This window comes from Protopterus annectens, chromosome 1.part1 (assembly GCF_019279795.1).
Source record: "Protopterus annectens isolate FY-2018-M chromosome 1.part1, PAN1.0, whole genome shotgun sequence".
Classification (NCBI taxonomy): domain Eukaryota; kingdom Metazoa; phylum Chordata; order Ceratodontiformes; family Protopteridae; genus Protopterus; species Protopterus annectens.
The window spans coordinates 364,307,338-364,322,560 of NC_056726.1; the positions used below are offsets into that span (position 1 = coordinate 364,307,338).

Consider the following 15,223-nt stretch of genomic DNA (forward strand, 5'->3'; position numbering starts at 1 on the left):
GTGAATTTTTATGAGGGACATAACTTGTTTCTGGGCCTCTGCCCACTGATTTGGAGGCAGATCTGGCCATCCATTTGAGATTGGCAACATGTGGAAATGAAATCTGTATCCCTGGGATACCATATTTAAAACCCATTTGTCCTGGGTAATCAGTTGCCAGTTTTGTACATAAAGTGCCAGTTTTCCCCCCAAAGGGGCGGCCAAAAGATAAGTGCTTGTTGACTGCAGTGGAAAGTCACGGACACTGTTTTCCGTAGGAAGGTGCCTTACTTTCAGATTTGGAGGTGGAGGCACCCCATTGCTTTGTTCTACAAGTTCCTTGAGACTTGAAACCTGGAGCCTTTGGAATGTCTGGGTTTGACCTGAGCAGCTCTAGTGGGTACTGGAAAGGACCAATTCTTAGTAGGCCAGTGCCTACTGAACCTGGGTGGCTGCACTTGTAGGAAATCTTTTACAGTTTACATAGATTTAGCTTTATCGTCCATCTTTTTCAAAACTTCTTCAGCCTTATTACCAAATAGACTGTCCTGTTGTAAAGGAGCATCCAACAATTTTGCTTTAACATGGTCAGGCAGATTTTGCTACTTGAGCCAAGCATGCCTTCTTATCACAGAACCAGTTACAGCAGCCCTGCAAGAGGCCTCCAAGGAATCAAAACCACATTGCAAAGTAGGTTTTCCAACTTGTTCAGCTGAATGAAATAAATCCAGCAACTCTATTTTCCACACAGTCAGAAATCAACATACTTTTCTGTTTAAGTAAACCCATGACATGCTGTTGACATTTAAGCATATGAAATTGACAGCTTAAAGCCCTGATTGCCAAGGTTGCAGACGTGTTAACCACCTTACCCCATCTATCCAGCGCCCTGGAATCTCTATCAGAAGGGGTAGGATTTTTAGCAGTAGAAGCCTTAACGCCCTTGAGACCCAGAGAAATGGTTTCAGGGTCAGCAGTAGGGTTTTTAAAGAGGAATTTGTGGGAGTCAGGAACCCTGTAATATCTGTCTGGCTTACTAGGAGCTGGAGGCAGGGAATCAGGAGTCATACTGGACTCTGAGAAAACATCAATGTCTAGAACAGGAGGTATAGCCAAAGGCCTATGCTGAGGAAGAAGGAAATCCCCAAGTCTCTTTTTAGATTTTGAGAAATCCTGACTCTCTCAATGAAAATGTTCTCTTAAGGTACGCAAAGTTTCTCCAAAAGAAAAATCCTCAGGAGGAGAAGCAGAAGCGATGGAATCTTCTGCATTAGAGTCCTCATAAGTGGGAATAGATAATTCCTGATCAGAAGAGGAATCAGAAGAAATAGAAACCTGATCTGAAGATTCATAGTCAGTGCCTTGCCTAGGTCCTCTTAGCAGGAGGGGGATGGGTACCCCTGATCAAGGTAATTAAATCCTCAGCCATTTTGATCATTTGTTTTTTAGGCATTGGGGTCTGTACATGTGGCCCAAGCGTCGGATTTCTAGACATACAAGTAGTTTTTGGCCTTAGTTTTGAAGATGTCTTCGGTTTAATATACAAATCTTTAGGCCTGAAAACACCCTCAGAAGCCAGTGCCTGCTCAGCGGCTCCAGACCCATCCAAGGTAGAGACATCCATGGGTTCAATACTTAAAGTATCTCGCGGCATACCAGACTCCGAATGGGTCTCAGTAAAGGCCTGCGAATCCAAAGTAGTGGGTATCAGGGGCTGCGAAAGCACCTCACTGAGTACCGGCAAACCGGCGACTGGCTTAGAAGAAGCTTCGTCGGTTTTGGGCCTCAACAGTCTGTCTTTTTCTTTGCGTTTTTAGGTATTCTGGTAGTCGGATGGCTAACAAACATTTCTGGATAAATCTCGATTTAGCACAAAACTGACAGCAAGGCACGTTGCGGTCAGGGCCTAGGCAAGGAATACAGAACAAATGAAAATCCTTATGAGGTATTTGCTTCCCACAAGTAATACAATTATTAAGGTTTACTGACATCGGTAAGGAGCAAGAAAAAGTTTCCCCAACGGGGTACTTGGCTTTTAGTTGAAGACTTCGGCTCTGAAACTCGAAAACGAAAATTTCAGGAGTCAGCCGACTAGCACTTGCGAACTGCTTCTGTTTCAGGCATCATGCGACAAGAAAGACTGATGTAATGGCGTCAGCTGCATGTTTTATACCCCAGATGACCTGACGTCATGGAAGAAGGGACAGCAACCGATGCAGGACCCAAGACTTTATTAATCAGGCCGACTGAGGGCAGCCTGCCAGCAGATTACTCCAAATGTAATGACTGCAACAGTGAAACACTAAGAACATCCTCATCTTCAGACTGATGTGGCTCTGATCTTAGGTTTGTAGGGTTATTCTCCAGAATATTTTGGTTGTCCTCCCATGCTCTCCATACATCTGATGCGTTTGTGTGTAATCCCTGTTGTGGCATCTGCAATCTGAAGGGAAGACCCAGACTGAACTTTACCTGTGATGTGTACCATGGTATTTCCTTCTTTGGGCAGGGCAGGTGAGAAACCTGGATTTTCAAGGGATGAGAATGCCGAGACCAGTATTCCAGAGAGGAGTGACCTGGCAAAGGCAGCAGTGAATTTAGAAAAGGTATCCACTCTAATATTTAGTGAAAATATGCATAGCATACCAAGTAGATACTTCCTCATATGAAGTCAGGTAAAGGGGACCAAGGAGATGGCTGTCATGAATCCCAGTGCACTGAAGAACTCCCTTGCAGTACAGGACTGCAGAGTAAGAAGAGACAGGATGAACTTGTGTTTGCACTCGTGTGGAAGAAGCAAAGCCTCCATTAGTTTGGCATTTAGTCTGCTTCCCAAGAAAACAAGGTCTTGGGCTGGTTTCACTGCAGTGTGATTTTGAAATCCAAACCCTGAAGAATGTCCAGGGTCAAGTTACGATGACTTAAGAGTATCTGCTGAGATGATACCTGTATTAAAAGGTTGTCCTGAAAGATGGAACGAAGAGAAGTGTGTTGAGGGTGGAGAGATCCAGAATCAGTCTCATGTCTCCTTCCTTTCATGGAGAGAGGAAGAGTCTGGAATACAACCTTTTTTCCCCATATACTGTGGAGGCAGTGGTTTTAATGTCCCTTGCTCGAGCAAGGTCTTAATGATCTAAAGCAGGAGTACCTGACTTTGTGGAGAAGAGATGCCAATGACTGGAGGCTGCTCTTTCAAGGTCGTTCTATACCCATTCTGAAAGACTGAAAGAACACGTCTGAAGTGATGATTACCCAGTTAAATTTTTAGGGCTGAGGCAAGCCTTTGCATTTACTTATTCTCTGATGGATGAGCGCCCTTGTTTTAAACATAGCAAGGAAGCTCATCCATTAGGGAATAACACTCCTGCTGCTCCTCGTGATGGGAGGGATGCTGCAAGACTTGCCGTGGAGGACATTTATTTTCACTATTCACTTTTAGGAATTCTAGTTGTCCAGCACTTCAAAAAATCTGAGGTGCAAGTCAGGCAACAGATTCTGCTTTACCAGAAGTGGATTCTTACGACACTGATCATATATAACAGCTGGAGAGTTTTCTACTAGGCACAAGCGCGCACAAACATTTTAACATAACAGACTCACCTGTGGAACTCCTTGAGTTATACATTTAGTTCAATGGTTATGTGGCACATTTTATGTTCAAAAGACGTCCTGCCACTTTAAATTCTGAATTATGAAACATAACAGAGACTTGAGCAAAAGAGGCATACAAATTTGTTTTCAAGCATTCGATTTTATTTTCCTTCCCACTGTAACATTTGTAGCCAAAGAATGTTAAGATCAGCTGCAGCATTCACACATTTGAGTCACAATATTTTAAATGTTAACACAAGATGGGTTATAAACATAAGAACTTCATTCTCACCAGGCTTGAGCAACAGTTACAGAATTACTTGAGGATTTGTATTTAAGATTTTTTTGTTCCACTTTTAATATATAATTTGGCATTATGCTACAAAGTTGACTAGTGGAATGTGTCTGTTGGAAAATGTTATTTATATATGTAGGTATTTTTAATATGCTACAGATAAATTGATTAAGCCCTGTAGATGAAAATGGCCCCATTAACAGCTCTGAGGTCAGATTGATAAAGGTATTATCACTGACTAGTTTACAGAATATTGCATTAAATATCCAATACTTCTCAAACTTGTTTTTAATTGCACAGCAAAAACAGATTCCCAACAGAAACAAAAAACCTGGAAAATAAAGAAATAATCCCAACAACGACTTGGAACACACCAGCTTTATTAACAAAATTTTCCTTCGACTAAGCGCTTTCGCCAGTAATTGGCTTCAGAGTCAAAGAAACCTCCAACTACAACAGAATAAATAGTGAAATTTTTTTTTAACAAACTTAGTTAATTGATAAGCCAATCATCACTCATAAAATAACATTAGGTGAACCGCCCTTAAAAAAAGTGCTTAGTGCAACTCATTTCATCTAAAACAAATACAAAAAATCCATTTAACAATGCGTGTAATACCTAGCCAAATTTAAACATAACCACTAGGTTCCACAAACAACAAACTTGGTTGAAAAGTTTGAGTGAACATATAAAAAAAACTATAAAAAATTATTCCATGAATTAAAAACAGTGATATATAAAAAAACATGTGTATAAAAAGAACATAAGCAGCAGGCAATGCTAAATAACATACTCAAGCTGAAAAACCATTAGCTTTTAACTTCTGAAGTTTGAAACACCACCAAACTGTGGTTTCAGACTTATTCAAAACACTACTACATCCCCATATTGCACCTGTTCCGGATACAAAATAAACATTGTACCCAGTAAGGTAAATATGCTAAATAATGTTATTAGATCTCTGCTTTAACATTGGCATGAGGGAAATACCTTCATTAAGTCCTGGTGGTTGTGTGGCATTTAACCTTAATTGCCACCTTGCTTCTTTGCTTTCAACAAGAAATCTGTCATCGCCACCCCTGCAGTTCGGTACCACCCGATCAATAACAAAGAAAATAATTTTTTTAAAATTGGGTAAACCAACACTGTGATTGAATAGCGCATTGTGCCCATCTTTCCTTCTAATGGCCCTAAGATGTTCACCAATCCTGTCCTTTAGCTTTGACAGTTTTTCTCACATAGTAAGCATGGCAACTAACACGTGGCAACATAGATCAACATCGTAGTATTACAACTACATCTTCATGGGCATGATAAAGCATAATCATGCCCATGTATCGCCACATATGGCCCATCATTAATGTAGCGACAAAATTTACATAGGTTCATAGGTTTATACTAGGCTATCTGCCCTAAGGCATTTATAAGCCTAGCCCAAAGTTATGTGGCTTACGCCACCCCTTATGTTAGAAATAATGTGCCCATTAGTTTGTTGTGCCTCTGTCCAGCAGTGACACAGATGATTCCCGGGGTAAACCTACGATCTCCCATCCACCGGTCAAGATTTCTCTTGAACAGAGCCAGCAAGGTGCTCTGCCTCACATGGACCGGGATTTTATTCCACAGCATGGGGAGTCTCTGGGTGATAAATCTATCCCTCCAGCACATCCTATTTATATCCGTGCTAAGGTTTAAGTCACTTGCTCTAGTGGTTCTGGTGGATTTGGATTTTTTGAGGTGGAGCATGTCCATTAATTCTGGGTTGGTCATGTCCTTGTATGTCAGGCACAGGTCACCTCTGAGCAGACGGTATGCAACTGAACAGAGTTGGAGTTTCTTCAGTCTGGCAGTATATGACAGGTTTTGGAGTCCCTTTACCCTTTTGGAGAGGAATTTTTGGGGTCTCTCCAATTGCTGCAGGTGTCGGGTGAGATACATCCCGAATGGGGCATTGTACTCGATCATTGGTCTGATAAGTGAAGAGTACAGGGGAACAATGACCTCACTTGATCTGGATGTGAATCCCTTCATGATCAGATGGGCAATGTAGAAGGTCTTTCGAACCACTTTAGCAACATGGCAACATAGATCAACATGACCCACATTTGACCATCAAAGACTTGTGCCATCTATTTTTCTTGTCCTCCAGGATGTTTTTAATGTTTTACAAGTACGTCAAAATTATCCCTTGTGGTAGTACCCACAGTTTTAATACCTGATGTTAAAATAGGAGAAAAAGATGTGGACTTTTTGGAAACCACTTCACGTTTTGTATTTAAAATGATGAGGTTATCAAGACTGGTTAGGGATGAGAAGACTTTCTTGGATGAGGATGTACACTTTAATAGGGATGTAAGTTAGAGAGGTTATATCCCCTAAAATTAGTTTTAAATAATTCTGACGTACTTGTTTTAAAATACAACCCTTTGTGTACCCCCCTTATTGAAACAACTAAAAAATTGTGGCAAGTTTGTTTCAATGAATACACCAAGACAAAGTTGGGGACTCAACCCACTGTGGTATTCAGTAGGGGGAAAAACATTAAAAACATCCTGGAGGACAAGAAAAATAGATGGTACAAGTCTTTGATGGTCAAATGTGGGTCATGTAAATTTTGTCGCTACATTAATGATGGGCCATATGTGAACCATGGGCATGATTATGCTTTATCATGCCCAGGGAGATGTAGTTGTAATACTACGATGTTGTTCTATGTTGCCACGTGTGTTAGTTGCCATGCTTTCTATGTGGGAAAAACTGTCAGAAAGCTGAAGGACAGGATTGAACATCTTAGGGCCATTAGAAGGAAAGATGGGCACAATGCGCTATTCAATCACAGTGTTGGTTTTCCCAATTTAAAAAAAATTATTTTCTTTGCTATTGATCGGGTGGTACTGAACTGTAAGGGTGGCGATGACGGACTTCTTGTTGAAAGCAAAGAAGCAAGGTGGCAATTGAGGTTAAACGCCACGCGACCACCAGGACTTAATGAAGGTATTTCCCGCATGCCCATGTTAAAGCAAAGATCTAATAACATTATTTAGCATATTTACCTTACTGGGTACAACGTTTATTTTGTATCCGGAACAGGTACACTATGGGGATGTAATAGTGTTTTGAATAAGTCTGAAACCACAGTTTGGTATTGTTTCAAACTTCAAAAGTTAAAAACGAATGGTTTTTCAGCTTGAGTATGTTTATTTAACATTGTCTGCTGCTATGTTCTTTTTATACACATTTTTTATATATTAAGGTTTTTTAATTCATAGAATACATTTTTATAGTATTTTTTACATGTTCACTCAAACTTTTCAACCAAGTTTGTTGTTTGTGGAACCTAGTGGTTATGTTTAAATTTGGCTAGGTATTACACGCATTGTTAAATGGATTTTTTGTATTTGTTTTAGATGAAATGAGTTGCACTAAGCACTTTTTTTTTTAAGGGCGGTTCACCTAATGTTATTTTATGGCTGATGACTGGCTTATCAATTAACTAATTAAGTGTTAGCTAAAAAAAATAGTTTTTAATTGCATCTAAACAGTAAGTGCATTTTAGCTTTTCTATTACATGTAAACTTACATGTCAAGAAAACATTTTAATGTTTCAGGAAAACCCACATTATGTCTACTAACATGCTGGTGTAAATACAGACAGGGAGTACATACACGTACTGCATGGGACCACATTTTACCCCTTCAAGTATATGTATTTTTCTTTTTTTCTTTTGAAGAAACAGCATCAATATTCAAATACCCCTGTTTAAAGACTGTCCCTATCGGACTATAAAATTAAACAATGAACACAATCTGAAATGACAAATGTCCTCAGAGTAAGAAAGCACATTCATGTTAAGCATCCTGTGTTGTATAGCATACTTTTTAAAGACAAGGACAGAATTTGTATTCATATATAAAAATGGAATGCCTCAGTGCTTCCCTGAAATGACAATTCATAATAAATACTAAAAAAATCTGTGCACACATTGTGAAAATATGAGAAAGAGCTACATTATAAAGCAATATATTACACTTCAGAGAAAACCTAAGAAATGTTATCACTGGTCCAAAACTAGGCAAATGCCTTTGCTCCTTTACTACAGTAGTTTTCTTTTCCCAAAAACTCCCAAAACCCTTTACCGAATCAACTGACATGACAGCTAACTCAAGATTTCATAAATGTATAGTGCTGTAAACAGATTTTTTCCAAACAGAAAATGCCAAAAGAGACCATCATTAAAAATTCGACAATTGGTGAAAATGCAAAGCCCATTATAAAACTTTTTGACAATATTAACCCACATATAACTCTAATCACCGGACACAAAAATGCTAGTGAAATAACACATGCATTTTACCTTAAAAGTGAAAATGCCTAGCAAACAAAATTCTACATATCAAAGAATTGTTACAATGAGCAACCAAGATCTTTTTCTTTTGTTTTTAAGAGCAAGAAAGAAAAGGAAAAAAAAAACTTTCTCTGAAATGACCGATGGCTGTTAGGTGCCAACAAAACATTTGAAATTGCTCAAAATGAGCTCTGAAGTAATTTAATAATCTCAAAAACAACATCAACTGGTCTTCATATTACAGTCTCTGACAGATTACAAATTTAACAAAGTTTGAATAAAAAAACTCACCTTTGAGCCTCGCTCATTAAAAATGATTTCCACATCCAAAATTTTTCCAAATTGCTATGAAGTAAAAAAAATAAATAAATTAGTTCAACTTGTCAAGCCAGATAAACTATACCACAATCTCTGTCAACAAATGACATGCCTCAAAATTTGTCAGCTGTAATAAAATCCATCTGTGCTGGGAAAGAAACAAATGCATTAAGCTTGGACAAAACTGCACACCTTTATGGTTTTACAATTTCAAAACACTAAGCCACTGACATGGCTAGACAGTACTCACCACATCACACAATCTTTGAAATGACTCACTGCAATGGGTAAGCAACTTGAAAATATCCTTCCTGCCCCCCTCCAAAACAAAAGTTATGTACTTACCATAATGACTGATCCATGTGGTCTTTCTTTTCGTCTGGTTCAACTTGTGAGTTGTCAGATCTGACCTTGGCACCTCATACCAAGCCTTGGATCTGAGAGCTCAGATACCTCCCTTACTCAAAATTCCCTTCTCCCGCCCAAATTACCTCAGATCAAGTTTGCTGACGGATCCTCTCTTTCGGCTTTTCCCGGTTAGGGGTCGACGCAGCAGAACTCTGGTCCGCTAATGACTGGTCGCCACAGTGGAACTCCGGTCCGCTAATGACTGGCAGTGGAATTTTACGGTGTCAAGTTGCCAGCCCGGTGCCCAACCTTCAAAGGCGGCACACCCACACGCACGCAAATACCTGCCTGTCTAACGTGCTGACTGATCCTAAAAGTCATTAAGAGTATATCTACACAAAGATACATATCCAGTTACAAAATAGGACAAGTAGAAAGAATGAACACTATAAATTGTATGAGATGCAAGGAAACAGACAGGGTCCAAAAGAAATGACGGATTCCTAGAAATACAATGACAATTTGTTAAGGGAAGGAGGGAGGGGAGTTGAAACAAATGAAAAGACCACTTGGATCTATCGTCATGGTAAGTACACAACTCTTACATCCAATGTTGTCTTTTTTCGTTTGATTCTGTGGGGGACAGATTCCCAGGCTACCAGACTGGGACCTGGGTGGACTCTAGGAAGAAGGGATATTCTTTAGTATGGCAGAGCCAAAATAATCTGCAAGTCCTGGACTGCACATCTAACATAGTGACACACAGGTACAAGTTGAAAATCATGTTGCTGCTGCTCATGTCACTGATAGGAACTAGTTTTGCAAAGGTTGTTGAGGTTGCCCTCGCTCTGACAGTGCGCCTTAGGCTTCGACTGCAGACACATATCCAGTGAATCATAGACAAAAGAAATGCAATCTGATAACCATCTCGAGAGGCTGCTTTAGAAAATGATTGCCCTATCTCCTCCTTGAAGGAAATTAACAATTAAACCGATTTTCTGACAGATTCTACCGCCATTGTACCAAGACTTGTCTGTGCACATCTAATGTAACACATGTTCTCAAAGACACACCGTCTTTATGAAAGACAAGGAAGGAAGGAAGCTTTGCAGAAGAGTGCTTGAAGTTGACACTTGCTTGGCAGAAGTAATGGCAACCCAAAGAAATAAGTCTTCCTAGAAAGAAACATCATGTCTATGGATGCTGCTGATTCACAGGGTCGTTGAGTTAAAGACTGAAGCAAGATGGTGACATCCCAGGGAGGGACTGGATTATGAACTGGGGTCTCAATAAAAAAGTACATATTAGAAAAGCTTTGGAAATTTTGAGGGAAGTAGTGGAAGCATCGCTGAACCCTATATGGAAGTTTGAAATAGCTCTCAAATGCACTTTAATTGTGGAATAACTTTACCTAGCTATGAAAAGTACTGAAAAATTCCAAAATTTTTGGAAAAGGTGCTGAAAAGGGGTCCAAGCCCATTATAGGATGCCCAGATGGAGAAATGCTTGCATCTGCTCTTGAAAGCCTTTTTTGCTGAGTTCCTTTGAGAGGATGATGTGATTCAAACTACTGGGGAGGAAAGCCTGGCATCTCTGGCCATAGTTAGAAAGTACAGTTGTGTACACTAACCATAAATGTAGATGTTCAAGTGTATTCACTGCGGCAGTCCTAACCATAGGGTTATCCATGCTGTGGTTTCCAAATACCAGAGTCAAGGTTTTATGCTTCGGCTGCTGTCACTTGCTGGGTGACGTCAGGTCGTCTGAGCTATAAAGGAGAGCAGGCAATGCCATTATCTCAGTTTTTCTTGCCTTAACCAACCAAAGAAGTCCAATTCAAATAATTAGTAGTAGTCATGGGGTCAGTGACGCCCAGAGAAATATGTCTCTCTAAGGAAAGCACATATGAGGGGGAAGGAGGGAGGGAGGGAAAGCATGACTGCAGCAGTGAATACACTGGAACATCTACATTTACGGTAAGTGTACACAACTGTACTATGTTCTTTGTGTTTCACTGCTGCAGTTCTAACCATTGGGAAGATTCCAAAGCTAAGAAGGGTGGAAGGTTGATAGTAACTTTAGATTGGGAGAGCATGCTCGTAATATTTGAAGGTGTGGACCGAAGTCCATGTGGCAGCTTCCAGGATGTCCTTGGTGGGTACCCCTCTCTAAGGAATGCTGGGGAAGTAGAGGTTGCCTTAGTGGAATGGCTTCTGATGATCTTAGGGAGTGGTTTTCCATGCAAGGAGCAGCAAAATTGGATACAGTGTGCTATCCATTTGGAAATGGTCCGGATACTGGTTTCCTGTGTGTCCCTGTTTTAAAGCTGACCAAGAGCTGGTCAGTTTTCCTGAATGTCTTTGTATGATCCAGAAAAAATCTGAGTTGCCTGTGCACATCCAAAGAATGCAGTATCCTTTCTACCTTGTTCTGAGGGTTAGGGAAGAAAGTGGGCAGGTGGATGGCCTGGTTGAGGGTAACATCCGAAACCACCTTTGGCATGAAGGAGGAACTGGTTTTCAGGGAGACCCTGTCTGCATGGAAGATAAATTTATTTTTATTTAACATTTGTTAACCAGGAAAGTCTGACTTGGAATGAAGCCAATTTTCAGCGGAGGCCCAGGGAGAAATGCTCCAGGCGCATGTCTTTGCAACGTGGGAGGAAACCCACACGAACACAGGGGGGGACATGCGGACTCCACACAGAAGGCACCCCAGCTGAGAATTGAACCAGAAAACCTCTTGCTGAGAGGCAACAACGCTACCGCTGCACCACTGCGCCATCCTTAATGTCTCAATGGCCATTAAGACTTGAAGCTCTGACACTCTCCTGGCTGAAGTAATAGCCAGAAGAAAGGCAGTCTTCCAAGACAGGTACTTTAGTTTGGAGGATGCTGCAGGCTCGAAGGGAGGCAGAGTAAGCTTTTCTAAAACATAATTCAGGTCCCAGGCTGTTCTGTATCAAAGTGTGCCGAGATGGCAGAGGCATGGATCTTTATGTAGAAGGACAGACCCTTATTAAGAAGATTAGCAAGATAATCTAAAATAAGAGGAATGGACGTCAGGAGTATGTCCGCCCCCTTGGGCTGGCTCCAGGAGCAGAATCTTTTCCATTTTTCAGCGCAAGACTTTCTGGTGCTGGGCCTTCTGTGATGATGCAAAGGACTCGCTTGCTTAGCATAGATTCCTTGTCTGTTTTGGTAGAATAAGCCATGCCGAGAGCTTGAGTGCCTGAAGGTCCGGGTGCAGCATTGCCCCCCCCCCCGGCATAACAGGTGAGGTATCAGAGGTAGCTGCCAGAGGGGTTAGTGAGACAGGCTGTGCAGCAGTGGGTATCAATGCTGTCTGGACCAATGAGTATTGTTCTTGGTTGTTCCTCCCTTATCTTGATTAGTACTTTTGGAATGATAGGTAGACGTGGGAATGCATACACAGAGAGGGTATTCCAAAGGAATGTCAGGGCATCGACCTACCAGGCAAGGTGATGGTACTCCCTGGTGCAGAATTAGAAGTTATGTACTTACCATAACGTTCCATCGGAGTAGGTGTATTCATTTGTCTGCAACCTGTGGGTATGGATCCGATATCGGATCCGAACCGGCATGGTTTATCCAGCTATGGAACAGAGCTCCTAGCTCCTCCCCTCACCCATAATGCCCTGCTCTCCCTACACGACCTCAGATAGAGTTTGCCCTGTATCAAAATACCCTAATCAAAGGGTAACACATTCTATGCAGGAAACTGACAAGAACAGGGGGATAGGAGGGCGGGATGGTTGCAGACAAATGAATACACCTACTCAGATGGAACGTTATGGTAAGTACATAACTTCTAAATCTGAAGTAGGAGATTCATTTGTCAGCAACCTGTGGGACAGAGTCCCCAGCTACCTGAATCTTGGGCAGCTGTCATGGAAGGATATTCCGGAGCACCACGGAGCCAAAGGATGCTCTACCTCTAGACGTGATATCCAGCTTGTAATGAGAAATAAAAGTATGAGATGAAGCCCAAGTGGCCGCTGAACAAATGTCATCCAGAGGAATCCTAGCCTTAAAGGCTGCTGAGGTAGAAACAGACCGGGTTGAATGAGCATGGACTCCGTCCGGTGCGGGCCTCCCAGAAGCTTGGTAAACTAAAAGAATACACTGGGAAATCCATCGTGACAAGGAGACTTTGGAAATTGGTTTACCCATATTGAATTTGGCAAAGGAAATGAACAACTGGTCAGATTGCCTGTGAACAGTTGACCTGTTAAGGTAAAAACGAAGCTGCCTGTGAACATCCAATGAATGCAGCTTGTACTCGCCTTTGTTCTGATAATTAGGAAAGAAAACGGGGAGGTTGATGGACTGATTAATGTTTGCTTCCGAAGCTACCTTAGGAAGAAACGAGGGATTGATCCTGAGGTACACACGGTCCGGATGGAAGATCAAGTAAGGCGGCTTCATGGAAAGGGCTTGAAGTTCCGAAACTCTTTTGGCTGAAGTAATGGCTACTAAAAATGCAGTCTTAAGAGATAAGAATTTTATATCTACTGTGGCCGCAGGCTCGAAGGGGGAGCGGTCAAGGCCTGAAGAACCAAGGAAAGATCCCATGGTGGAACCGCCTGCTTGACAGGGGGTCTAAGCAGAAAGGTGCCTTTTAGGAAGATTTTACATAACTTGGCAGACATAAGAGGCCCAGAGTCATGACCAACATTATAATGAGAAATGGCCGCTAGCTGAACTTTGACCGTGGAACTACTGGCGCCATTAAAAAGAGTGGTAAGGAAGTCTAGAACCAGGGGAAGAGGTACCGTGAAGGGATCTAGACCTTGCCGTTCCGCCCAAATGGAGAATCGCTTCCATTTACTGTGGTAAGTTTTTCTGGTAGAGGGTTTATGCGCCGCTACCAGAATGGCCCTAACGGGCGACGAAATACCAGGAGTCCTGATTAGGAGTGGAACTGGAGCAGCCAAGCAGTCAGCTTCAGGTTGTCCAGGTTCGGAGATGGTAGGTTCGATGGGTGTGCTATCAGATCCGGAATGGGATCTAGAATCCAAGGTGGATTCACTGAGTGAGACCTTAGGTAAGGGAACCAGATCTGCCGAGGCCAGAATGGGGCTATGAGGATCATTCTGCACCCTAACCGAGAGGCTTTCTGAAGAACCTGGAGCATCAGAGGCAGAGGGGGGTGTGCGTAAAGAAGACCGGGAGGCCAAGCATGCACCAGAGCATCTCTCGGGGAATCCCCTGGTGGAGGGATTAGAGCGAAAAAACTGTCGCACTTGGTGTTTGAGGGAGAAGCAAAGAGATCGCAACAAGGAGTTCCCCACCGTGCGAAGATACGTTTCGCTACTTGAGCATTGAGAGACCACTCGTACGGGGAGAGAATGGTGCGACTGAGCTTGTCCGCAAGGATGTTGGACAGACCCGGAATGTGCGTTGCAATGAGAAAGCGGTTGGTAGAGATCGCCCATTCCCACACTCTCATGGCTTCCCGACATAAAGGGTAAGACCTGGTTCCCCCCTGTTTGTTGATGTACCAGACCACCAACATGTTGTTTGACTGAATCGCAATTGTTCCTAGGGGAAGAAAGGCCTGAAGTGCATGCAATGCCAAGAGCACGGCCCTCATCTCCAGAACATTGATATGCAGGGAGGTCTGAGTCATTCCACCTGCCTTGGACCGTCCGTCCCGCAAAATGCCCCCCCATCCGAGGCGAGATGCGTCCGTGGTCACTGTGGCAAGGGGGGGGGGATGCACAAAAGGGGCGGCCTCCTTGGAGATCCTCTGAATGGAGCCACCACAAAAGAGACCGCTTGCAAGCCTTGCTGATTGCAATGGGGTGATGCAGGGGAAGAGAAAGATAAGACCATTGTACTTGAAGCGTCCACTGAAGTACTCACATGTTCAACCTGGCGAGCGGGAGAAGAGAAATCGCTGCTGCCATGGACCCTAGTGCCCTCAGGACCAATTCCGCCAGTACTGAGCTTGAGTGGAGGATGGCCCGCACCTGGAGTCGTAGATTCCGAATTCTGTCGGTTGTGAGGAAGGCTCTTAACTTCCTTGCGTCTAACCTGGCACCTATGAAATCTATCAACTGAGTAGGGGCCAGGTTGGACTTTCCTACGTTTATCGTGATACCTAGCCAGGGAGCTAGCTGAAGAAAAGTGTCTCTTGCCAGGGATAGTAGATGCCTTGTTGGGGTGGTGAGAAGCCATTCGTCCAGGTACAGAAAGACCTGCACCCCCTGAAGCCTGAGGTGGGCCGCAACCGCTGCTAATACTTTGGTGAACACCCTGGGGGCTGTGGTGAGACCAAAGGGAAGGACCCTGAACTGGTAGTGACTGGCTCCCAGCCGGA

The 15,223-nt window shown here is 42.7% G+C and overlaps 1 protein-coding gene across 9 annotated transcripts in view; it reads right to left on the reverse strand.

Moving 5' to 3' along the window:
• The window catches only part of RBFOX2 (RNA binding fox-1 homolog 2), a 2,020,637-nt gene that overhangs the window by 660,227 nt on the left and 1,345,187 nt on the right, over positions 1-15,223 (reverse strand). For all 9 annotated transcript variants that reach the window (XM_044075312.1, XM_044075315.1, XM_044075291.1 and 6 more), the window contains one exon: positions 8,504-8,557. In XM_044075312.1, the coding sequence (XP_043931247.1) occupies positions 8,504-8,557 (54 nt within the window). The remainder of the gene's footprint in view (positions 1-8,503; positions 8,558-15,223) is intronic.